This window comes from Lacerta agilis, chromosome 4 (assembly GCF_009819535.1).
Source record: "Lacerta agilis isolate rLacAgi1 chromosome 4, rLacAgi1.pri, whole genome shotgun sequence".
NCBI lineage: Eukaryota > Metazoa > Chordata > Lepidosauria > Squamata > Lacertidae > Lacerta > Lacerta agilis.
Window position 1 is genome coordinate 43,582,188 of NC_046315.1, and position 27,504 is coordinate 43,609,691.

Consider the following 27,504-nt stretch of genomic DNA (forward strand, 5'->3'; position numbering starts at 1 on the left):
TCTATCCATATATAGTTTGGTACATACTGATATTTCTGCATACAAATCTATACCCAGGATGGTCAGTAGGAGTAAAGTGGATGGGAAAGAAGCAGCTGGTGTTAATACTTGTGAACCAGCCCTAATGGTGGAACAGATACTCGGGTATTTGGAGCATGACAACACCTTTGTGTCTTATGGAGGCAGCTGTCTGCAGTCTAATTATTCAAAATAATTGAGACAATAAATCTTCCCTGTGCCTATCCTACATGTCAATTTTCTCTTTGATTCATATAATGTTGAAAACACTCGTGCCGTTTATTCAAGCATTTTAACAATTGACGTAGTAACTTTTGAGTGAATGAACCTTCAAACATCACAGACAGTCATTCCATATTGCCTAATATCCCTTCGTATGCAGTGTTTTCAATGAAAGTTGTTCACACATTTAGCCACCAGTAATGTGAAAATGTACACTTGTATTCAAGTTTCCCTTTCTCACTGGGACTGAATGGTGCACCTGGAGGACACTGATCTTAATACAAAAAGAACTTCCATCTTAATGTAAATAGCAGCTTTATGGAGGGGGTGGAGATTTTCATTGGAACTGAAGCAGAGTGGGAAAGGGTTTAAACTCCACCCCTGCCTCCTACAACCCCCATCCAGAGAGTCTCCATACAGCTGCTATCTGCATTCCTAAAGTGTAATGTAACTTAAAAAGCATCATGTGTAGTTGGGCCCAAGAGGTTCTGAGGTATTTTTGTTTTTCAGGTTTGGTGGCAGGAGCTGCCTGGGGTCAAACTGAAAACCTTGCAGGGGGGGGGGGGGCTTATGTGCTGCTGCCCCATGTGGTGAGCCACTGAACTGCACATTGCAGCATCTTACTAGATAGATTAGCATCCTAAGGTCGCAGGTAAGTTTTTAAATTTATTTATACCATAACATTTATATGCTGTTTGATTTATTAAAAAAAATAAGATGTTAACAAAAAGAATAAAACAATGAAATTATCATGAAAAACAACCATTTAAGACATTTGAAAGATAATTAAAATAAATTATAATCTAAAAACAGATTAAAATACATATCAACATTCTACGTATATGGATAGGCTTGTCTGAACAAAATGCTTTTAGCTGATGGTTTTAGGTAGTAGTTGGATCCTTCTGGATAGAAAGGACGATAGGCAGGCTAATGGCTCACCTATATGATGCAGCCACATACAGTCCCAATGGTTACTCATTTCAGCATCAACAGCTATTGAACTCTAGTGAAAAGGATTTGTGGGCAGTACCTCTTTGACAATAATAGCAGATTTACTGGATAGACTACTCATTTGGTCAGTATTCTTGCTCCCACTCTTGTAAAGTAAACATGAAGAGGATCATAATAATTTGTTTTTCTGTGGCACTTCAAGAGTCTGTTCGTTGCTTCAACCAAAATTGTGAGATGTTTCTTATAGCATGATATATTACTACCGTGACTTAAATAGATTTTCAGTGCATTTTGAAATTGTCTTTCAATTTACTTTCCTTTTCTCACCTTCGTTATTTTAAATGTAGAGTGACGGAAAACCTTTTTGGATTTGACCTATAAAAGGTAGTTTAGGATACAGGAGAGGGTAAACTGAGTTTCCAGTGCATAGGCAAATATTATTTGTAACTTGTCAAACAAGGAGTGCCAAATTATTTCCTGTAAACGACAAATGCTGAACCATAGTATATGGGCATGGAGCATATACGGTTGTAATATTATTGGAGAGTGGTGGCTTTTTTCCCAATTCAGTAATTAGGGAACTGGGGATTCTGATATTTCGTGACAGCAAACACCTCAACTGAGCCTAAATGTGTTCCCATTTGACTCACCTTGGATTAGTGTGAACAGTATGAGAGATTACCCAGTGTGACTGAAAACAACAGTTATTAGTTTAGACTTTTAAAAGAGCTTAATGTTGCTAACTCTCTAGCAGTGCACTTTAATAGAAATCTCAATTAATTGCAGATGATATCCAGGGAAAGAAATTGTGAATATAGAAAATTGTTTCATGTTTACTTGTGAACTGAACTGTGTTTGGGCATTATATGGTTGACTCCCCTCCTCTCCTCAGTCTATAATGTAATCAATTTAATACTTTTGCCACTGATTTTGATAGGATGGTTGATAGTAAATCATAAGTCGCCAGAAAGAAACTCTGATTATTTTCCTCATATGCCAGTCTTTCTGTATTTGGCGACCTGATTGCATTCCAAACTATCTGGAGGGCTTTGTGTCAATGCATGAGATTTCTCTCCTTCCTACCTTTCATTCTGTTGTTTGGTAAGGTTGCCATAGTTCAAGAAGTAAAAATCCGGGCACCCTCAAAGTTGTTAAGCTTTTTTTATCAACTTTCTCAAGGTCCTTAGCATTTAACAATCAGTTCTTCCTCTCCATTTCCCACCATCTGCTCTGTAAGTACATCGTCCTTCCCTTGAGTGCAGATTTCCCTCTCCCCAATCTAGATTGCAACTCTAGCATAGGACTAGGAGCGTTTCAGTCCTCTCCACCTGTTGTAGTCTCACTCCACATAAGCCCCTCATTGCTTGCAGTTTGCACTGCATTATAGGAAAAGGTCTCACTTCTTTCAGTGTGATGTTTTCCACAATGCTGCTGCTGCTTCTTCTTCTTCTTCTTCTTCTTCTTCTTCTTCTTCTTCTTCTTCTTCTTCTTCTTCTTCTTCTGCGATCACTCGTAGCTGAGTAAGATTGTCTTCCCTAAACACAGTTTTAACAGTGAGTCCGTAAGTGACTGTGGAGGCCAGTTCTGCACCCTCATATCCTTCCACAGTGGGGACATTGGTTTCCGGGCAGGAGTTGATCATGGTGTGGATTTGCCAAGCATGCCTTCCTCTTAGCACGTTTCTCTCTTGCATCCTGAGTTTGGGTGTCTCCAAAGCCCATGACACCTTTGGTAAAGGCTGTTCTCCAACTGGAGCGCTCGCAGGCCAGTATTTCCCAGCTGTCAGTGTTTATACTACATTTTTTTTTTGGATTTGCCTTGAGACAGTCTTTAAACCTCTTTTGTTTACCATCAGCATTACACTTTCCATTTTTAAGTTCGGAATAGAGTAGTTGCTTTGGAAGACTATCATCAGGCATCCGCACAACGAAGTTGATGTTGAAGAATCATTGCTTCAACACTGGTGGTCTTTGCTTCTTCCAGTACACTGATATTAGTTCGCCTGTCTTCCCAAGTGATGTGTAAAAAAATTTGGAGATACCGTTGATGGACTCTTTCGAGGAGTTGGAGATGGCGTTTATAAGTGGTCCATGTTTCACAAGCATATATTAAGGTTGACAGTACAATAGCTTTGCAAATGGCTAATGGAGGATAAAAGGTCACTCCCAGTTTGCAATTCAGACTGCTGCCCCCCGCCCAGCACTGACAGTTTGTAAGAGGAGGGGGGAACCCTCACATGTAGTGTGGCCTTTATCATCAAATATATAGTTTGGATTTATGTACATGGATATTAATCCCAAAAAGACAGTGGTCTTGGAATAAATTTGAAACAAGCCAAAATTTGCTATACTGTATAGTAGCAGTGTGACTGCCTATATTACATATTAGCTCCCAGTAGTCATTATGCAATATGGAAAATGAGTAGGCTCTGTACAACCCAAGGATCATGATTTTGGTATTGCAGCCATATTACTTCAGGCAAGTAGATGTGGAAAATAATGTTTCAAAACTATTCACTAGGTGAAAGCACTTTTGTTTGTTTTATTTCACATTGTGATAGTGAAATAAATCTACTCTAATAGCTAGTAACAATGGTAGATTAATTATTTTGTTCTGTTTTGTCATTACAGATGGTGTAGAGATGGAAAACTCTTGTTGTGTAATTTGTGATGGTAATATGCAGAAAGGCAACTGTTGTGGAACATGGTCTAGAACAGTGTTTTTCAACCTTTTTGGGCAAAGGCACACTTGTTTCATGAAAAAAATCACAAGGCACACCACCATTAGAAAATGTTTAAAAAATTTAACTCTGTGCCTATATTGACTATATATAAAGTAATTCTCTTGAATAGGAATCAAATAAACACAAAGAAAGTATTTTATAATTACTTTATTATGAAATAGTAAGTAAACAGAAATATGAAAAATTATAAAATACTTTATTCAGTGTGCAACCAGGGCCTGTTTGGCTGAACACAAAGCTGATATTCTGGCTGGAATTTTTCCCACGGCACACCAGGCAACATCTCGCGGCACACTAGTGTGCCGCGGAACAGTGGTTGAAAAACACTGGTCTAGAAAAAATTAAGATAAAATGCAGCAAGGGAAGTAGGCCTAGTTAGTTAACATATGGATGTGAAACTGCACGTTAAGTGTTGTAGCAACATGCATTGTATAAGCATATCTATTGTTAGAGACCTCCTTGGGAAGCTCTACGTCCCTCCTTCCAGCAGTTTTATGTCTGAGCATTGCTGCTTTTAACTTCAAGACACACTGCATCTTTATAGTTAGCCAGCAGCCAATGAGGTAGAGAGAAATAAGCAGCTTGATTGAGGACTTGATTGAGGTTAATATGGTCATCACAGTGCAAATGATTTAGTCAGGGAACTTGCAACAAAACAAGGCAATGAATGGATTGTACAATACAGGCTTTGTTGGACAGTGTAATAGATCCACAATCATTGCTGCTACTATACCCGTGGCATGTCAGAACCCCTACACATGAAACAAGCAATCAATTTAGTACAACTGGATGACATGTCAATTCGGAAAAGTCACTGGCATTTGAGAAACTGTACAAGTACTCTTAAAAACATGATGAATGCCAGTGCAGTTGACAAATTGAAGGAGCTTCCCCCCTTCTCAGGCAACACACAGTGAGAAACATCTCATAAGTAAATTAGAAGGTGCCTTTGGGGAAGTAATGTCTGCTTCATGTGCTCCAGGATTCAACAAAAAACAGCTTTCATTAGCTTTGATATAACTGCAACATACAGATACATTCGGTACCAGAACAGGAAAGTTGATATTGATGCACATGGACATTACAAAAGGAGCAGTAATAATTTGGGAGGAGCTTTATTCAAAGATCTATAGCTGTGACAGATTCAAGGCTGGTGAGGTTGCTATAGCTATGGTGTGGGGCAGAAGCTGGGAAAAGTCTGCGTGAGAAGATGTACCACCTGTACAAAAAAAGTTTAGCTTACCAACCATTACATGCAAAATTTGACCTCACAGCCTTTTCACCAATGTCCACTGCTGCAAGGCAGCATAGTATCAAGCATTTTCTACTCCTGTTGTGGTGTTGACCTGTTGATTACTATGTAATAGTTATATTTATATTACTTTATCCAATAACAACTTGCGCATTGCCTTGTAATATTACAGATGTTCCTAGAAATGGCATATTGACACCCTTATCTGTCAGCTGTATAAATGAGCTGCCAAGGACTATCAACACACTTCCATTTACAAATTTTTCACACACCTTCATCTGCTTCACATTTTCATCCTGATTGTGGACATTAAAATATTGGTAAAACCCATGTTGTGGTGGTTTTACTGTTCCAGCAGCCTTATTTGTAACTATATCTTGGTATCATCGCAGCTAGTGAACAAGAAATAGGGGTAGAGGTCTTAGTGGAATATTTGACACCAAAATCATGGTCCTTGCTGGTATAGAATCTACATTACAGTAATGTCCCACATTAATATTTTGGCCACTATTATTTCCAAGGTGGGGTTGTTTGGGACATCTAGTATGTTGCTCAGGAAGTTAAGCTGCAGTTATGTTTCAAATTTCTTCTTGGTCACATGTCCTACCAAACCTGGAGTATTGTTGTAGTTTGGAAAAAAATGCATCTGTGCAGTAGATTCTAGCCTAAAACGCTGCACAAGAGCCCAATCTTTAAGGTGCCACAGGACTTATTCTTTAATTTTTGTTATAAAATGTATTAGAACATTAAAGTAAGTTACTGACCAAATTCCACCCTTCCCCCACATTTTGTGGCTGTATCAGTAAACAACAATGTGAATATTATTTACTGTTTGAACTTGCACCAAATGTGTAATCTTACGATTTTGAAAGGAACAAAACTTTGTCAAAAGCTGTGGAATGAAGCTGAAATTTTAAAATAACACAAAGCAGCCTATATTAAGCCTGAGTTACAGAATGTCATCAGACATATGTGTGAGGATAAATTCATATAATATTGCTTTGCTGTCCTGATGGGAATGGATTTCACAACTCAGTAGGAGAAACTAATGCTTGGCTAACTAGCCCAGCCATAATTCATAGCCTGACATAGATCTAACATCAACACTGAAAGGCTTGAAAGTAACAAATAGCTAGTAAAAGGGAATCACAACATCCATCTTGGTTTCACTATCATCAATTAAAATGTTTTTTGATAAGAAATTTGAGAGATGAGAAAATGGAAAAGAAACTGACCACCTTTGAGATAATAAAGGTAGTAGAGCAAAACATGGTTATGAGAAATGTATCAATTACTTATCAAGACAGAACAGTGACAGAAAAGATGTTTGTTTGTTTTAAAAGGGAAACGATGCTAGAAGTGGAAATACAAAATGAAATCTGGAAGTCTGCCTTTCCTTGTGGTCGTGCCATGCCACCTTACATTTCTTTAAAAGCGAATAATTTCAAAATACTGTACTGTGCGTTTTTAACACCACAAATTTGTTCAGATAAGAGAGATGCATGTTGGAGGGTTGATAAATAAATAGTCATGCATATCTGGTGGAAATATAAGAAGATAAGCTCTTTTTGGAATGATATGCATATGAGGCAGACATTTGGATCCATTAAATATAATGCAACATTATTCTGTAATATTATTCTTTTGTAACTTCATTGTACATCACTTAGAAACTATAGTGTTAAGTGGTAAATAAATTGTTTAAATAAGTAAATAGGTTATTTGAGAAATAAGATATATGCAGAACATATGGAATTGGTATGATACTAACTGCAGCAAAAGTTTGAATTGCTTCTAAACAAAAAAAATCCACTCTGGTAACTATGAATAAATAGTTTAGTAGAACCAAGTTTGCCCTAATGGAAAACTTGACACATTTATGTAGTTAGGAGAGGGAAGTAAATTGACAGGAACTTTCCAGAAAGAATGGACCCCTTTTGCTTCATATATTTAACATGGATCTTAACACATACAAAGCATTTTCACCGCTGTCTTATACAGAAGTATAAGATAAATTATAATGAATGAATTGTGAGAATCTCTATGTAGAAGTCTATATATTTTGAATATTATGAATGTAGAACTAAATACTTGTGAAAATAAATGTGACAAAAATAGTGAACAAACACAATTTAATATAAACTTTCATGTAACTTGGTATACTAATTTGGAAAGTACCGGTACCATTTTACAGTTAACATGGAAATGACTTCTAATAAAGAACTTACCATCTGTCATTCCTTCTCTACGGTGAGGCAATGGAGGCTGGTCCACTCTGCCTCCCTTGTGTTTTTTGGTAGGCCTAGGCCTCTGACTCTGGGCTGCACTGGTGTTGCTGTCAGTAGAAAAGGGGCTGGTTGGCCGAGGCCTCTGAGAAGAGGAATATGGTTTGCCTACAAATAAAAATGGAAATTGATACGTTACAATACTTACATACCTGCTCTAACAGGCTTCAGTTTCTTTATTTGCAACACCTCACACGAAAACTCATGACGACTGTTATTGACGGCAGCACCAGCAAAGTGACAAACTCAGTGTTAGAGTTTACTATTAAAGTTTATTTGAAAAACATTTTCAACATTTGCTGACCATCTTTTTTGTATGCTAAACAGAAATGTGAAACTAATACATTTTTCTTAAAAAAAGATTGGAAGCAACATTTACTCACCATGACTTCTATGGAGAAAACATGTGTACTGGATGAGGAGTCTAACCTCAGTTTTGCCCAACACATGCCATATTTTTATTGCATAAGTAACCACATTAGACAATTTATTCTGGGTCCCAAACCATTCAAGAACAGGCTAATTCAGATAAGATTTCTCCATATTTCATTATTTTGTATGCATGCAGATGTTAATATTTATTGAAAAAGGTAGCTATTGACAAATAAAATAGAGTTGTCATTTCCAGATCTAATGAGACAGTTGTGTTCCCTTCAGTACTAATGGAGTGTTCATCAACCAAAAAAAAAAAAAAAAAAAAAGAAGTTATTGCATTCATTTTATATGTATTGGTTAAATTAACCAAAAATTGGCAGACTGTTTTAGTTCTAGTAAGAATGTATATTTTTCTTTCCTTTCAATGTCATCCATTTTATATCGGTTATAGAAACCTGAGGTGGAATCCAGTTTGTGCCCCAGCACTCATGGAAAGGCTTTTGATCCAGGAGACATCTCTAGTAGTGGAGGAGGAAGGGGGCAAATTTTAATTGATTCCTCTCCTGCAGCTCCCACACCTTTGAAATTACGATATGCTGTATTTTTGTAATTTTCTATAAAGTGAGGGGTTGTTGTTTTTTTTTACAATGGTTTCATAATTTTAAACAAACATACATTAAGTTCGGTTTTTCAAAGCCAATGGAAGAACACATGATTTGTTGGCAATACTTGATTAAGAATACTTTAATATCAAGTCTTAGGATTTATGTAGAATACTATAGTATATTAGTCCTTTATTGTTCTTGATGAATTGCAATCTTATAAAGCCTTCCTCTTCCTCCCTGCCTCCTCCCTGCTTTCAGTGGCAAGTGCACTTCTCCCTTCCAAGAGTCTATCACACAAGCCACTTGTGATGTTTGAGAAATATGCATCCCAAAACCCTTACAAAGCCCTCTGTTTTATGTACAGGCTGGTTTAAATTTTACAACCATATGATAGCCACCCCACATAGTGGGTGTTAGGAGTTTGTTATGCTGTTGAAGTTTCTTGATCTGTGTAGTAATCCCTTTGTGTTATAAACAGGCCCAAGAGTAGCCTGGAGCTACTGCTCTAAATGTATCTCTGGGGTCTTCCACACCATAGTTCTTTGGAGACTCTGCTGCTCATGCATGCAAGTTTTGTGCAGCATCCACATGACATGATCCCCATCAAAATGGCATCCCATATTCCTTCCTCATTTAATCTGGCTGTATTTTTGCTGCAATTTTACTTACTCAGTTTTCCATGAAAATAGAATAAATGGGAAAATAATACAGAGCAAAACATTGTGTAGGGGCAGCACAAAACTTTCATGTAGTAGCTACAGAGTCCGCAAACTGCCATTAGGAAGTGCCCTCTGCTTTCTTAATGCACCTACTAAGATCTGAACACAACCATAGTCTACTTCTAAACATTTTATGTACTTTGGCTCATCTTTTTTGCAGAGAAGGGAAGAGAAGTAACCACAGAAAAATAAAATAAAATATAAGGTTGCCTTTATCTGGCATTTGAAAGCCAAATCAGAGTCACTTTGTTTAAGCAAGGCAACTAATTTGTTTAACTAGATGCTGTCATTGATACAATTTTAATTATAATCCCGCTGTCAGACACAATAAATGATTGGATTAAGTGCCTTAAAAGGCAACCATTTAATAAGGCTGTTAAACTGTTGCATTGTTAGAGTGATAAACTTTCACCAACTCACCCCATGCTCACAGTCTTCCCAGAAAATACATTTGGCAAGAGAGATGCAAAAGAGAAGCAGTAATGGAGATAAAAGCTAAGTGTGCAGTTCTTCACAAGAAATATTATTGATTGTGAGAAGGTTTTGCAAATAATAAATCATCAAAAATTGCATGGCAAAATTAGTAGTCTCCTTGAGGCCGTATTAAAAGGCAGTATGTGTCGGTGTCAGTAAATCTATAGCAGAGTCAAGAGAAGTGTTAAAATGTCTGTGCACTGCACTGCTTTGTTTCTGCTTGAAGTACTATTAAACAAAAAACAAAAACCCAACAGGCAGAAACAAACCATCTGCTTTATATGCATGTTAGGCATATTTATGCTGAGGTTTTATTTTTCTTAGGAAAGGAGGAAGAAAGAAAAGACAGAGGCCACATCATGCAAAAAGCATTAGCTTTGTGTCTACAAACCTGTTCTTGATAGGCTGGTTCCATCCAGCCTAAACCCAGCTTTATCTGCTGCTGCAACCAGAGCTTGTGCAAAACTGCCGCTGGTAAAGATGGAGTCATCTGAGGAGCTACCTACACTAGATCTATGACTAGAAAAGTTACGGTCCTCATCAGACGCAGAACCCCATCCATTTACAAGTGAACCTAAAAACAAATGTAGGGGGCTAGTGAGTTGCACACATGAAATAGCTTAACTGTTATGTAAATTCCAAAGGGCTATTAAAATACCTCTTTTCCTTCTACTTTCAAATCTCAATTTTGTATTTCTAGAATAGGGAAATTCAGATAAAAAAAATTCATTGCAGTTTTCCCCAACACCAAGGATCTCAGCCAATGGAGAAGTTCAGATTTTGTCAGGTTTTTTAAATAAAGGATCTTAAAGTGGACATTTCTAATCTCAGAATTCAAAATAAGAAAAACATGAATGTACTGTATCATACAATTATTACCTGCTGTCCTAAATTTAATTTTTTTAACTCTTTACTTGGTGTGGTATTCAACTAAGTTTTACTCAAAGCAAACCTACTGAAACTAATGGTCATATCTTAGTCATGTTCATTTTAATGCGTCTGCTCTGAATAAAACTTAGTTGCATACCACCCTTAATCACTAGCTTCCATAGGTTAGTGTGACATGAGTAAGTTTTGTGTGTAGAAAATTCAGGAATGGGGCAAATCCAGTCAAATGGAATCTTTCCTTTTGCATTTTGCTTTTCCAGGTACGAGCACTCTGCTTTCAGGGATATATAAAACGTATAAAAATTCAAGGGCTTAAAGTTTGGAATTAAAATCTCAGCCTCTAGTCTTCAATGTGAAAAGTTAAAGATCACACTTGAGATAAGGCTGCAAATGGCACCATTCAAAAATGTTCAAGTTCTGAGGATTTTCAAGTCTCACCATACATTGGGAATTCCTGCTCATTTAGACTTTTAATGGAAGAAATGGAAGATGTAAATAGGGCAGATATTGGCTTGTCGTTGAAAGCGCTGTAGTGCTGAGAAAAGCTGCATCTGATGACATTCCTTTTTCTACTCCACTACTAAAAGTAAAGGTCCTCTAGTCACTAGTTTATCCAAAATCTAAAACACAGACATTTTCAGCCAGCCCATTGCAATGAGCACAATGATTATAAAAGTTGTTTGGGGCATCTCAGAGTCTCAAGTCTGAAACTAGGAGCACAGGATACCTACGTGACCATTCAAAACATCTGTGCTATACAAAAACATAGGAAATAGCTTTGGTGCCAATTAGCTTTCCAAAACAATGAAAATAGTTTGCAGTGCTGGAATGACCAAATCTTTTAGCATCAATACAGTGGTATGCTGTAATAAACAAGTTTTTGCACTCCAAGATACAAGAACAGAAGCTGAAGGAGTCGACACAGATTTGACAGGCTGAAAGTGGGTTAAGCTCAACAGAGACTGACAATTTGATTCTGCTTGCCAGAGGCACAAATAAAATTGTTACTTTCCAAATGGACTCTGCCTGACATAGACAGATGTAGGTAAGGCAAGATAACAGCTAAGGCAAGCTGGGGAAAAAAATGAAAAAGCAATTTTTTAAAAAGTAAAACTACATAGATTTCTGAACAGAAATCACTGCAACAGGCTAGCTGAAGAGATTATTTGTGTGTAGAAACGTTCAGGATAATGATTTAAAACAAGCCTTGCTTCATTTGACTTGGTGACCATTTTAAGAAAGAATGTCAACTGCTCAACATACTGGTATATACTTTAAATGAAAACAAGGTTTAGGAGTTCTGTAACCAAGGACATGTATACTTTAAATGAAAATCAGTTTAGGTGTTTTGTGGGATGTAACCAGAACAACAACAAAAACTCAGCAAGCAAGGAAATTACCTAAGCATGAAGTCTGAACTTTGCTTGCTCTTTTTGCTGCAGCATTTCCCACTGGTGAAGAGACCAGCATTGATGTTCATTGAAAAAAAATACACCCCAAACAGAAAAGTGCTGACTATGTACATAGATTTCTTACACTAACTTATCCTTTGTTGGATCACAGTCTGTGTTTACAATAATAAGCTGCATATTGAAAACAAGTTATAAATTATAACATGTTGATATTCTAAACTGCTTAAAGGGCTTGTTAGATTGTGTGTATGTCTATATATCAGTAAACACACACTCTCTCTTTTAATGTATTTCCCTATATATTTTCTTAATGACTGCAGAACGTGCTGAATCAGCTGGTGTATGTGCATGTATGAATAATATTAACAGCAATGTTGTGAGTTGCTGCACAAGAATGGTGCCATAGCCTCAGTATAGGGAGGCAACTCATCCTTTCCCCAAACCCCTTGTTGTATGATATAATAATGTGGCATACTACTCGAGGGAGAGCAGAACTGTCAAAAACTTTACAGACACAACTAACTGCACTGTCAAATCAGACTACACATTTCGGCTCTTTTTAAAGTGTCAGAGATAGAAATTCCATCAGAGCAATCAGAAATGTCCCTGTCGTTTGTGAGAGGCAACCCAAAAGAACAGCTTGTTTTTTGTGAGAAGGCCCAAACTGCCTTTGGTGATGGGGATAGTCACTATTACTATGAGACAACATTGTTGGGTTGCCCTTATGCAGTACCACAATCTACCAACTAAGACTGATAGAACCAATATCAGACCATTCTGACCCAGATTTGGGTGCTTACTATGACATTTAGGTGTAGCGTGTTCTAGCAGGACAAAGCATGGCACAACTGTTAACCCATATGGTTCTATTTTCATAATGTAAGATTGTTTGGAAGACAGAAATTCAAATGGACAGAGTGGGAAAGAAAGATGAACATTACAGAAAATATGGGAATATTTTCATATGAATATTATATATAAACCAATTTAAAATAAAATCACTTTAAAATTATATATGGCAGAAAAGATGACAATTAGACTCAGGGATATGACGATAATACAGCATGGCAAATGTAAGAGGTATCAACAAACTCATGTAGATGATCTTCATGTCTTGTGCATCTCCAAAATTACTCTTTTTGAAAAGGAGTAATACCTATCTATAATTAAGGAAATAATGGGAAAAGTTTGGTTTTTATATTAAAGAAGAGTTTGGATTTGATATCCCGCTTTTCACTACCCGAAGGAGTCTCAAAGCGGCTAACATTCTCCTTTCCCTTCCTCCCCCACAACAAACACTCTGTGAGGTGAGTGGGGCTGAGAGACTTCAGAGAAGTGTGACTAGCCCAAGGTCACCCAGCAGCTGCATGTGGAGGAGTGGAGACGCGAACCCGGTTCCCCAGATAACGAGTCTACCGCTCTTAACCACTACACCACACTGGCTCTTTGCAGCTTTGCTGGTTTACTTAAGACAAGACTTTGTGATTAATATGCAAGTTTTGAAAAGGGACTTAAAAGGGAGTAAGTCTAGAAGTAGTTTAAGCTCAAACTTCAGGTGTTGCTAGACTTCAAATCCCATCAGGCTCAGCCAAGTGTGGCCAATGGATGAGAGTGATGGGAGCTGTAGTTCAGCTTTAAGCAATAAGCTCTTATTTTCATTGGGTGTTGTTGGGTTGTTGTTGCTCCTTTAAAACATACAGAAAACCCATTCTAACCTGCAGTGGTACTATATATATTTGTAACTAACTCACACTAACAAGACATTACCAGATGATTGTTTTTAACTGCAATTTTTAAAACCAGGAATTATTAGGGGAGGCACGGCATGCCCACTCCAAATAATCTTCTCTAGCTTCACTTCTCTTCCTTCACTCAAAGTCCCTCCAATGATCTGCTTGAGGAGGAATCTGCAAATTATTTCCAAATTTTGTTTTAGGAGGCATCTGTTGACAATATAGGGATGTACAGAATGCCTCCTGGAATATTTTTACAGGCCTGTCAAAACTCTCTTTTTGCCTGCCATCTGTATTAGGACCAGTGCTTTTAAACTTTTCTGTAAATGATCTGAAGTCAGGAGTGAGCAGTGAGGTGAAGATGGCAACATATAATTCAAGGATAACAATAAGGGATCAAGAGGAGCTTCAAAAGGATCTTTCCAAACTGTGTGAACAAGTATTAAAATGCTAAATGAGTTTCAGTGAAAGTGTAAAGTGATGCACCCGGGAGCAAATAAAACTCCCAAAACTCACATATACACTGAAAGGGCCTGATTTGGTGGTGACTGACCAGAAAACAGATATTGCAATCATGGTGGATAACTTAATGAAAATTTCAAATAAGTAGCTGTGAAAAAGTGAATTCCATGTCATGGATTATAAGGAAGGGGATAAAATAAATTGGTAATATTACAATGCCTTTATACTAATTACGATGAAGCAGTTATTTGATTACTAAATACAGTTCTGGTTTCTGCAAAAAGGATATTGTAGAACTGGAAAATGTGCAAAACAGGCAACCAAAATTATCAAGAAGCTTTAGCAACTGCCTCATCAGAAAAGGTTTTAATAGTTTGTGTTCTTTACTTTGGGCTGGAGGAAGCATCATAACAGATGTTTTTTTTTTTAAACAGAATTTATTGACATTTTCACAAAATAACACAAACCCAACCCCCACACCTACAAATATCAAAACAAATACAAATACACATAATGTCAGGATTCTTCTTCTTATCTGTATACCTTACTAAAAAAAAAATTTCTAGTTCCAAATCTTGACGTTTGACTTCCCCCGCCTATACACCTTCGGTTTTAAAACAGTACACTATTTCCTTAACAACTTTTCTCTATAAAGATTAACTTTACTTAAAAAAGAAAAAACACCTTTGTCTTAATCTTTGCATTATAACCTAAAACTTAACCAAATATTCTTACAGCTAAACTTGTTTCTTCTATCATTTATCATGCTGCTTTTCACTTAAATTCAATATCTCCTTACTTATTTAAAATAGACTTGTAATTAACAGACTTCACACTCCGATTTCGGATACCATGGCAGACCATCTATATTATACATTAATTGGTTCAACCCACTCCCCTTCTGTCCATTATCTTCTCCTGTCTTTCACCAGAACCGGATCTCCTATTATATTCTTCTTATAACAGATGTTTTTAAAAGTATGTACCGGTATAGTATGGATAAAGCAGATTGAAAGACAATTTTCTCCCTCTTCATAATATTAGAACCCAATACCATCCAATAAAGCTGAAGGATAGAAGATGCAACACCAGCCTAGATTGCTTTAAAATGGCATTAGACACATTCACGGGGCATAATTGTAGGAACGGGTACAGCCATAATGAATGTGGCTGCCTTCAGGATTAGAGGTACTGTGCCTCTGAATATCAGTCACTAGGGAAATGCAGGAGAAGGCTATTGTGCTCATATTCTATCTGTGGGCTTTCCATAGGCATCTGGTTGGCCACTAAGGAAAACTGGATACTGGAGTAGATAGGTCTTTGGTCTGATCCAACAGGGCTCTTTTAACGTTCCCTTACAATTTGAGCACAAGGATGAGCAGCAAATTTGGTTTAAATCTGGCTTTAGGAAACTCCAGATCTAATTTTGTCACAGATCAGCTGTGCCTTTTTCAAACAGGATGAAACAGGCTCCTAGCAGGTGTCCATTTCATACAATACAGCTCATTCTATTTTCCAATAGCTTGTTTGAATTCCCATGCTGTCTGTCAGCTGCAATTTTTTCCTCCTGCTGAAAGCAGCAGTAAGCACTTTATCTAGAACAAAATCCACTATTTGAAAAAGCTGAATTCTCTTTTTATTTTCCATAAAAATTTCAAGGTGCTGAAGCAATCAAAAAGTTATAAATAAAAGAGGAAGTGGGGGCTAGAAGCACAAGTTTGTTCCTGGACCTCAGTATTACCAAATGTTTTTGCAGGTAAAAAAAATAGATGAATATCATTCTTATTCACATTTAGCATTCTGTTTCTTGAAGCTAACAAGCCCACATAACTGTAATAGGCATCTATACTGCACTCTTTTAAATACTAGTCTTTTTATTCAGATGCAGTTATCTTCTAGTGGTTCTACTTCAAAGAATTGATTTTATACACCTCAGCTTCAAATGTGAAGACTCTGGTCTTAAATGGATGCTTTGTGGCAACAGATTTTATCATCACAGCAAGATGACATGAAAACCAATGGATCATATGTCTATGATTCTACAAAGCTGGGAACCATATTACATCAGAAAACAGGCAGGGTATGTTCACACCTATATTCTGAGAAAGAGACTCATGGACTGCACTACTGAACATTACTGAAAACTGAACCTCAGAGTTACAACATGCTGTACCATTTCAGAAGGGCATAGATGAATTAGTTGACAGTGTTCATTTGCATGGGTTTTTGTGACCTATTTCTACATAAGAAGTGGGCAACCTTTTTGCTTTTGAGAACTGAGTTATCTCTGATGCAATTGGTCAGTTAGCAAAGTATTTTTATTTATTTAATTGATTTGGGGGGGGGGAGCAACTGCCCTCCTGGGCTACGCCCATGAGTGAGGGTGCACATGAGTGAGGGTAAGTGGAACAAACACTGGTGATGGAAAGAGCCAGAGATAAAATGTTCTGGATGTACTTATCTGGAATGCATATGACCCTGTTTAAATTTTTGCCTTGCTTCAGATTAGAATTTCCAGTCCTGCATAGGTCTATGCAGAAGTTAGTCCTGCTTCATTTGATGGGTTACTCTCAAATAAGTAGAAAGAAGTTATTTGTTATTTATTTTTTGCTTTAAAAAGTACAATGGGTCGATTCTGCTATTTTTCTGGAAAGCAAGTGAAAGTAATTCCTTTCTACTTTAGTGTGCTATATAAACACATACACAGCAGAAGCCTGTTTATTTGTTCTCATAACCCCTCCCTCCCAGCCATAAAACCAGGAAACAAGTAAAACAAAAAATAAAGTATTTTTATCAAATAAAATGTTTCTCCTTCCAATTGTTCTGAAACCACATGGGGTTGAGAGGTAAAAAGCCAGGAAAAATAAGGTGGAAACAAGTATGGGACAGCTTCAGGTGGTGTCAAGGGCCACATAAACTGAGGTCCAAGTCAAAGGTTTCCCACCTGTGCTATACTTTCACACATGCACAGTGTACTATTAAGCTGCTAGAAGCTAGAGGGAAATACATCTTACAATCACAAATTATTTTATGGTCCTTCAAATTCTGGCCTTGGTTGCACATGTTTTGCAGTCTCCAAGGTGCTGGATGAAGTTCTTGGTTTTGGCTAGACTGAGACTGAAAGCACCTCATAATCTATGGCTGTTGTAGCACAGAGGTCTGACAGAGCCCAATGTGAATTATGTTTTATTGAGTTCAGTGCTACATACACGTGGGAGTGTGTGTGTGTGTGTGTGTGTGTGTGTAAACCTGTAAATTTCATTTTATCTCAAAATTAATCTATCTTTCATAGAATTTCCACAGCAAAAGAAAGCCAAAAAGCTTTATTTTCACTTCAGTGATTGCTGTCCCCCCACCACTTTGTCTTAATAGCTTAATATAACTTCATTTTTTTGTCTGCATTTTGTTATTTAATGTGGTAGACATATTTACGAGGTGACAATATGCCATAATTGCAGTCTGAATATTTTAGTGATTCTTTTATACAATTAGATCCCCAATGTACTATAAAGTCACAAAAGACAAATGAAAGAGTAACAGAGCCCTAGCCCTAGCCACAAGTGACAAGGAAGTGCATGCAGGTAAGTGAGCAGGCTGGTGAAAGAAGGAAGGGGTGCTTCACGTCATCTACATCTAGCATAGAACCAAGTCTCCTTCTTTTGGCTCATTTAAAAAGCTGGAGTGGTGTGCTTTAGGTTGAAATGCTGCTTATTATCATCATAAACAGGAAGAGTCATAAAACAATGCCCACACATAACATTTTCATTCTGCCAGAAGTTCTGACTATATGTTAGCAGTGGCCAGATTTTTGTTCTTTCTGCTTTATATCTGGGCCATGCTATGCTTTAAAATAGGTTGGACCTCCTTTGGTCAAGGATGAATTTTTTTTTAAATGGAAAATTGTAGGATATACTTCAGCAGTGCAAAAGTTGAAACAAGGACAAACACCTGTTAATTTGGGACTCTGGCCAGACAAGTTGTGGTTAAATTGTGGTATAACATGTTTAGCATTGTTATCTAAAAGACTGCTTGTGGCATCTGTGAAATGTTTTAATGATTTGGCTACGCAAGAGAGTCTACTTCTTAATCACTGCACTGGCATTAGCCACAGGAAGCAATGACATCAGCAATGGTGACAAGGACTGGCACACGTTACCTTTCTCGCCTGCCTTATCATTGCGATGTCAGTGGCCAAGTAAATGAACCACAATAATGTCCTCTGAAGAATAAATCAGGGTTGCACCTGAAAGTAGTAATATAGAACACACTAGCACATAACACAAGGGAGGGGAAATCTTTCCTTTTAATTATTTTTTTTAAGCATTCATTTTACTGTGCAGGCAGTGTGGCAGACTTCATTTAGTGGAAATAAGGTGTTCATGGCTTAATATGTGCTCTGAGAAGGGGACCTGCTAGATTTTGTATCATAAAAATGGTAATGCAACAATTAGCAGGGTCATATTATAAAGCACAGATTTTACTCTAGCTTAATGGATCTAGGGATACACATTCATCAGCAAGGATGGATTTCGCATAAAACGACATGTAAATGAATTGATGACTGATCATAAATTAATTTTAGTGCTGAAGATGTAATGGAGGCACAGCAAGATGCCACTTTATCATAGTATTTTACTGCTCAGCAACATTTGAACAACTACTTAATGTTCTATGTGCATGCTAACAGCTTGAATAAATTTGACAAAATTTTGTGCCTTTCAGCAATATGGAGGAGAGAAAAAGATTGCAGGGAAAGATTGAAATTTCAAACAGAAATAAATTTGGCTAAGTGGCATAAATTCATTTTTCATTAATGTTTATAAATGCTTTGATGATGTTTGCATCTATAAAAAGTGTCAAACTACATATTGCTTGCATTTTGTTCATTATAATGTTCTGGAAAGGAAACAAGTATATAAAATATAGATTCCACCTTATGTTTTAATGTTTAATTTTCATTGGGATACTGTTATTCATGTATGATAGACAGTTTAGATCAAAGTCTAATTACCCAGTATTAGCAGTGCCTTTTTTATTATTGTATTAATCTTTTAGCATATTTCCCAAAGTCTGTTGGCTTCATGTATGAAGCTCCCCATATTTGCTTCCGTAGTAATTACAGCAAAGATTTCATGTTATTGCACCCAAAAATGACTTCACAGTAATACAACTTCCACAGAATCTATGTTACATTGTGCTTAAAGCATGTCCCAATATGTCTTTATTAGGAAAAAATGATTTTATAAAACTTTTGATACTTAAACTGGATCTCCTATTTACAATGGTCTTAAACAGATCATAATACAAGGACATAGCCTGCTTCCCCCACAACACGAAAAACTGTAATGGGGGTGGAAATGGAAGCCCTTCTGCCCAGCAGAGCTGCAGAAGGAAACTTTTTGCCTCCAAAAGGAATTGTTCCCTATGGACATGGGTTATTAGAATTTTAATGCACACCTTCAACTTCTTCTCTGGCCTCTGTGTCTACACTTCTAAAATATAGGTAGGGATAAACAGACAGTGATAATCTTAGATCTTAAGGGAAGGGATTTAGCTCAGAAGTAGAGCACATGCTTTGAGCAGAAAATGTCCCAGGTTCAACCCCTGATATCTCCAAATGGAAATATAGTCCTGTCTGAAACCCCATAGAACCTCTGCTAGCCAATATAGGTAATATTGAGCTAGATGGAGGAATGGTTTGATTTGTTTTAAGGCAACTTTCTATGTTCTATTTTGCCTACCATATTCTTCAGCAAATAAATAAATGCTGAACTTTGATGCATTTGAATTATCAGAGACAGAAGGGTCTCTGATCTATTATGTAAATGAATAATCACAGTGCAATGGAAAAGAAAGCATTCATATACTTGATTCAAAAAACAGAAAGTCAAATAAGCTAAATGAAGAAAATGTGTGGGATATTTCTTTGGCAACCAAGATTGGAATATTCTGACTGTCTTCCTCCATCTTTGACCAGTCAACTTCATACTAATGGTAAAAAGAGAGTTAACTCTTCTTTCCTAACTTGAACTTCACCCTTCATGATCACTACCACTAATGAAAACAGGACACTGATTATGCTTTCTTACAGAAAGCATAAGGAGGCAGAACAGGATACATAAGAAGTTACGCAAATCCATTTGGTGTTGGCCTAGTTTTTTGGTCCCTATCACTTTGTTCCCTAAGGGCTTGGCACAATAACAAAGTATTAGCATTTTAAAAATAATGACATAGGCAACTGAAGGCTTGAATGAGCAGTGTTGGTTTTTAAAAACCAGAATTTGTAATCAATATACTTGTACATTGCTAGGAAAAAAGAGACAGTGACTTATAGAAAAGCAAATATGCAAATCATGCATGCGTGCACACACATATAAAGACTGCCATATTAATACTGTACATATAAATGAACAGTATTTTGGTAGCAGGTTTTAAAAAACGTATTATCACTCTAAGACCTTTGATGGATTGCTACAGGAATGCTTCCCTAGACACATATGCAAAAATGCACAGAATTACAGCCAGAAGGAGATTATGCTGAAAATTCCAGCAAATTCAGGCAAAGTGGCTTAACATACTTATGCACTAATAAGCCAACCTTCCAAATTCAGAGACTTAAACTTGTAACTACAAGTCTTCAGTTGGATCTGGATTTCAAATCACAGCAGTCAAGCTACAGTTCTTAAATCTTAATTAGCTGGCAAGCAGCCTGGCCCCAGGGCATGGGGAAGGGAAACTGGAAAGTGGGAATAAAGCACCATTTCCCTTAATTCAATGACACAGAGGGAGAGGGAGAGAGGGAAATCCGAGGTACTGATACTTCATTACTGTCATATTCCCACTTCTAACAGTGGAAACCATGTGTTTTCATAGCTGCAGTGTTTAGATAAGGGCATAAAAAACCCAAACTCAAAACAACTTGCAAGGCACACAAGGAAGGCAAGTATTAAAAGACACTGCATTAATCTGTCTTCAGCGAGCAGAAATTTCATGAAGATATATTCAGAAATTAGTACTGTCCAATAAAGATCAACAACTGAAGAGATGTGCAATATTTTTAATGAGCTATATAGACCATGCATGCTTGGGCTTCAATAGACCTCAGTCAACCTAGATACAGTACGTTAAGTACAGGTCCAACATCAGTTGAAATGAAAGTCTGCTGAAGCCTAGAATGAGGTCATGATATTCATGTAAGAACAGCACTTTCTCACAAAACGGAATGGTTGTCTATCTTCTACCAACAGCAGTTTTATTACCAATTCAGGCTGGGCAAGCTTAGTTTTTTCCAGGTTTGACTTTGATTATTCTAGCTGTTACATCTCCAGACATGTGAGAAATAAGAAACAGTCAAGCAAAAGATGTTTGATTAATTAAATGGGATTTGGCTGAAAGGGAAGAATTATTAAATATGTAGTGGGCACAAAATAAAGGTGTCACCACATAGCTGTTCTTTCATACTGCAACTTGTTTCGAGGTTATTCAGAAAAAAAACGTCTTCTGTCATTCATCACTTTTACAAAGCCCCAAAATAAAATAAAAAATCTAGAAGCCTTTTATAGATGTCAGCTTTTCATGTTGTTCCTGAGATCCAAAATATTTTTTTTAGTCTAGCTGCTTTCGCTCTACCCACCGCTCCACCACACACGTAATAAACTTGCTTTCCCAGTAAAGTGAACTTTCTATGAAAGCTGGGATATAATTGATTTTTCTTTCATGTTTTTAAAGCTTTTTAAAATTCATGAATTTTCTTATCATTTGCAGCAAAGCAAAAGCATTTTCAAATCCTTTAACAGTTGTGAGCAATATTAACACAACTTTTTTTAAATGCCAAAGAAATAGAGCTGAATAGAGCAGAATAGAATACCCTTAAACATTATTTTATTTAGAACACATTTTACATCTTTACAAAGCAGGTTCATTTTTAATTTTGTTTGCCTACCTGTCACTGAGCTGTCTAGATTGTCCATGCTAGAGCCTGGAGTATGCTCTAGTCCTCTCAGTGGTCTTGTGATTTCTAAAGCTTCTTCAATATCATCCTCATCCTCATCTTCATCCTCTGGAATATCTGTTTCCAAATCTGATATTAGAGATCCAGACACATATCCTAATGGTGGAAGTGGAGTCTGGGGTGGCTGAGTATTGCTTTGAATGTGCCTAGAGCAAAGGGGGAAAGGCAAAAGGGGAAAGCACTTTAAAAAAGCTACAAGCATGATCCAGTCATAAGCCACATACTGCATTTTGCTGAGAATAAGTCTCATTTAACTCAGTGGGACCTAAGAGGCCTTAGGGGAAGGATAGTACCTCTGGTGGGGGACATGCCATGCTCCATCTGGAGTAGTTTGCCCACCTTTGGTCCCCACCCTGCAGATAACCCTCACCTGTGGCTCCTAGAAGCTGCCAGCATGTGGCAGTGCCAAACCCCAAGAACGGCTTTAACTGGCTGGCTAAACCAGGTGAGGGTAGCTAATGGGCCTCAAACCTTTGGTGAGTTAAGGACTTGCATATGAAGACAGGCTCCGACGGATTGAGCGGACAAGACCAATAATGGGTTAAATGGTCAAGAAGGTGGTTTCTGCATGTGCCGTGGAGGGAAGTGAGGGGCAGATGGGGCTTGTTAATCTCAGAAGTTAGCTCATCTAGGAGAAGGAAAACTATTGACTCTAAGTCTTGCAGGATATCTTCAGGAGAAGAAAAGGCAAAGGAGTAAACCCTCCACAAATCTGGAGTGGATTTGAATGGTGCCTTGTATGCCTCCTTCAGCAACTTCTGCAGCCAAGCTGGTGCCAAACATACTGCCCTGCTTTCCTTTGGACATCAGTGAGGTTGAGAAGGTGGTTTGGTTTTTTTTGCCATTTAGGTAGTCCAGGACCTCTATACATACTGTCCAGGCTTGTGCCCCAGGGAGGACACTTCAGTGCTGGTAACGCAGCAATTTGACTTCACCCCTGGAGGCACACTCCATTGTTTCTTGAGACAGACAGATGCCAAAAACAGAATAGGATTAAGTTGTTGAAACTCCATTTATAACAAATAGTGAGATTTAGGGTGATGTACTTAACACTTCCACTGAAATCTTTCAGATTTCTATGTGCTTTTTGCAGTCCTTTAGCCCATCATGATCACCACAAATAAGAAATAGAAGCAGAAGGGGGGAAATGTTTCTGAATAATTTGTGGGTAGCCTTAAAACAACTTCACTCACATGACTATTTCCGCATTGTATAACCAATTGCTACCATGGATTCTACACTACACCAACTGGTACAAAACTTGAGGAAACGCAAACAGTGGTTTTATTTTTAAAAGGAGGCTAGGGTCATGAATGAATAAGTACTATGGAAGAGGCCATTACAAAGATAGCAAAGAGCTGATCTCTAATATATTTTAGATATATTTATAAGGCTAGAAATGTCAAGCCAGATATACAGTCCAGAATCCATATCATTTGAGATTTTATCTGACCTTATTCTTACTGGAATGCAAGAAATGACTACTTAAACAAATCAAACATTTATATAGCAAGTTTGTGTTAGTTGTCTTTAAGTAGATGGCACATATAGTAACTTAGTTTCTGGGCTACTTTGACCAAAATTGTTGAGGCCATTTTCCCAACTCAATATAAATTAAGGCAGTCTTCTACCTTGTAGTGGGAACTACTAGAGTAAAAATGCTGAAATGACTGGTGACAGGAAGGAAGGATGGACAAACACATGTAGGAAGAACAGCAGAGACCTTAAGGCTGCATTAGAAAGTTCCAACACTTTTTTGAGTCATGTGACTGGGACAACTGACTCAATCTTCTCACATTAAAGCTGAAATAATCTTGTATATACCTGATAGGACAAAGGCTTGATAAGGTATATATAAATGGGAATTTCAAGATGAAAAATCTCTTGGAGAGGAAACAATTCTATGTCGAATGCTGGGCTGCTTCCTTTAGTTAGGCTAGATGCATTTAGTTAAGCTAAATGCATTCATTTACAGAACAGCTCTGATCAAATATTCTAGCCCATTCACTGGGAAATATCGTTGCTATTTCTTAAGGTGCTGGCATTTTTATTTTTATTTTGCCTGTAAGCCTTTAGAAAATATGAATATCATTGCATTTGGTTATGGTCATTTACTGTACTGTATCGGCACATAGTTTATCAGATACAGCTAACTGATACAATTTATCCAATACTGAGTGTGTAATTCCCCATCTTAAAAGCACAGATTACATAATGAGATTCATGATGTTAACTGACACCCCAAGTTGCACCTGCAGTTTGTATGCCACCACAGGAAGCGTAACAGCTGCAAGGTACAGGCTGAAAGCATGCCAGGGCATGCATCTGTGTCCTGCCTGGCACAATTATACATTTAACCTAGACCCGAATTAGCTGATGCCTGGGCTTCTGGCTTGTTACATAAACAAGCTATATCCCATGGAGGAGGTGGCCTAAGCACCCTGTTGATTGGCTGCAGCTTGCAAACGAGGTTGGAGTACTGAAAATTGTCCAAGGAAAACAGCTGGCTTTGGCATTGGCAGAAAATTCATACAAGCCTCTTTGACCTATAATAACTCTTTCAGTGTAAGTTGTGGCCTTTGTATGTCAGGAAACATTCGTTGGCACTACGCCATTTAGCAACTTTATGTCACTTAACAGCACATGGTTTCTTGTACTGCTGAAGTTTTCTTTTACTTTTAAAATATTTCTACATGTTGAGATGTCCAAAAAGCCTGTGACATTCTATTCTATAGTTTGAGTCTGTTTTGCTCTATTTTTCAGTCCCCAAACAGCCCCTCTCATATAAGTGAACTACTTTGGTATCTGAAGAAGTGTGCATGCTCACGAAAGCTCATACCAGTAACAAACTTAGTTGGTCTCTAAGGCACTACTGGAAGTTTATATATATATATATATATATATATATATATATATATATATATATATATACGACTATGGCAGACCAACACAGCTACCTACCTGTACCTGGGACAGTTGCATATTCCTGTATTGCAGCGAGTTGGATTTAGATGATTCTCAGGTTCCAACTCTACAATTCTATGATTTTATGAATGGACTTCCACTGGAGCAATGAGACCTCCTTCCTCTCCTTTCAGATGCAGCCCCCCTGCATGCTATCCAAATCTGCTCCAGAGGACTGGGAGACATTTCAGGACAGATGCAGAAGGTTACAATCAGGAAGAGAGGAAAGGAATGCCTACTTAAATGACACTGCATTTCACCCATTGACTTGTGGGCTTTGGTGGTTGTCTTTCATCAGTCAAGATAACTTGATGAGTATGTTTTACTGTATGGTTACAGAAGTCTTAATTAAATTACAAGTTCCAAAAAGTACAACTTATGGTATAACAGTGCTTAGGTTCACAGCCTGTATAAGATAATTATTTTGAAGAAAAGAGATCCTCTCTGTGTGTGCTTTTTAAAAAGAAGCTAACTGAGCTAATCTTAAAATATTTAATGCATTTTTAACACACGGTCTAGGAATGAATTTAGTAAAATATATCTCTGTTGATAACTATGATAAAAAATACAGATTTTAAATGCCTCCATAGTTATCAATATCCCAGAAATGTTCATGGGTTCAAAAGCCGGCAATGTGACATGCAAACTCTTTCCCGTCAGGCTGCAAAGGAGTCAGAATCTACATCTGACAAAATCTTTTTGTTAATTGGTTACTAAAGGCAGAGGCAGACCCTTCAAGAAGAGAATTACGTTCTCATGCGATGTGACTTCTTATGTTTTTCATTTCCCAAATAGTATCTGGGTCTGCTCCATTTATCATGTTTGCTTTGTATCTGTGAGGACAACATATGAGAACCTGCTAAAAAGAAAGAAAGAAAAGAGCCTTTGAAAGACAGCAGTGGCTTTGTATCTGCCACATTTACCATGTTTGCTTTGCTATATCAAACTGATAGGCCCTGGTAAGTTCATCAAGATGGGCTTGAAGCATAGGTTGCATCTCCTCCCGTGGAGAGGGCGTGAGCGTGGCAGTGGACTGCTGCCCAAAGGAGATTGCCGGGGAAGAGGCCACTCCTCGAACAGGAGGTGTAGGAACTCTATCATCTTCCTCTTCAAGCTCATCCTCCATTCCCTGATGCAAATATGTCTGGACTGGTAAAGGTGGGCACCAACCATCACTGTCATACCTGGAATAGAAATGACTTAGGTTTAGGCTATATATAATTCATTGAAATAACAATACTGTATGTTATACTGCATGCACAATGGGGAATCTATTTCGTGTTATGAAAACAACAACTAAAAAACTTGAATAACCTAAATAATACCTGACTCCGTAAAACCAGGCACAGATTCCCCATTTATTTCAGCAAAGCTAATATTTAATTTCACTCTTTATCTTTTTGATAAAGGGCAGAAAGGGCCCAACCAACAGTGATACCGAATAAAATCTATTTGTTAATCTCATTTCTAAATGAAGCAATTTCTTCAAGAGCAAAAGAGTAAAACAAAACAACGAACATGCCATTTTCAGTACCAGTTATTATATATTATGTTGGTATTCCAACCATCTCTAAAGTTAAATCTGTGCAATGTGGATAAAAGGATACAAGACGGCTGATCAAATCTGATCACCAATTTCCCTTTTCCGGCATGCTAACTTGAAAGCAAGTTCCACGGAACACATGGGACTCACTTCTAAGTAGATGTGCAGCTTTGGGTTGCAATCATGGAAAGGTTTGTTATAGCAAAACACTCAGGTGGAATTTTGCTGTGTAATCAGTTACCAAGCTTTATGCGATAGTTTTCCACAGAAAATCTATCTGACTGACCTGGCCAACCCTAGCTATTCCTATTTGTCAAATAAGCTTGTTTAACATCGCAGTGTCTGCTTACACAAAAAAACCATAGACTAAAGCATCATGATGGACAAATATCTTTTTTTTAAGTAACAAAACTGATCCTAAAACCTCTTCAGAAGAATATGCTGAATTCAGTCTTAACTCACGGCATACTCTGAACATGTATGCTTCTGCCTGTATTATGCATATCAATATCTGATTGCAGCAATATTTTTTTCAGTGGCTTGTTATTATTTATGGAATTTCTTACCCACCCTTTACCCAGTGTGGGTTACAACAATATATACAGTGTTAAATTGATAGAATGATAGAATGATAGAATCAGAACCAATGGATTCAAGTTATATGAAAGGAAATTCTGACTAAACATCAGGAAGAACTTTCTGACAGTAAGAGCTGCTCGACAGTGGAACAGACTCCCTTGGGAGGTTGTGGACCTTCCTTCTTAGGAGGTTTTTACGCAGAGGTTGGATGGCCATCTGTCATGGATGCTTTAGTTGACATTCCTGCATTGCAGAGGTTTGGACT

General features: G+C 37.5%; 1 protein-coding gene across 3 annotated transcripts in view; it reads right to left on the minus strand.

Annotated features, from left to right (window-relative positions):
• The window catches only part of ROBO2 (roundabout guidance receptor 2), a 980,064-nt gene that overhangs the window by 10,155 nt on the left and 942,405 nt on the right, over positions 1 to 27,504 (minus strand). For all 3 annotated transcript variants that reach the window (XM_033146834.1, XM_033146835.1, XM_033146836.1), the window contains 4 exons: positions 26,041 to 26,301; positions 22,085 to 22,299; positions 10,039 to 10,221; positions 7,418 to 7,582 (listed from right to left, as the gene is read on the minus strand). In XM_033146834.1, the coding sequence (XP_033002725.1) occupies positions 7,418 to 7,582; positions 10,039 to 10,221; positions 22,085 to 22,299; positions 26,041 to 26,301 (824 nt within the window). The remainder of the gene's footprint in view (positions 1 to 7,417; positions 7,583 to 10,038; positions 10,222 to 22,084; positions 22,300 to 26,040; positions 26,302 to 27,504) is intronic.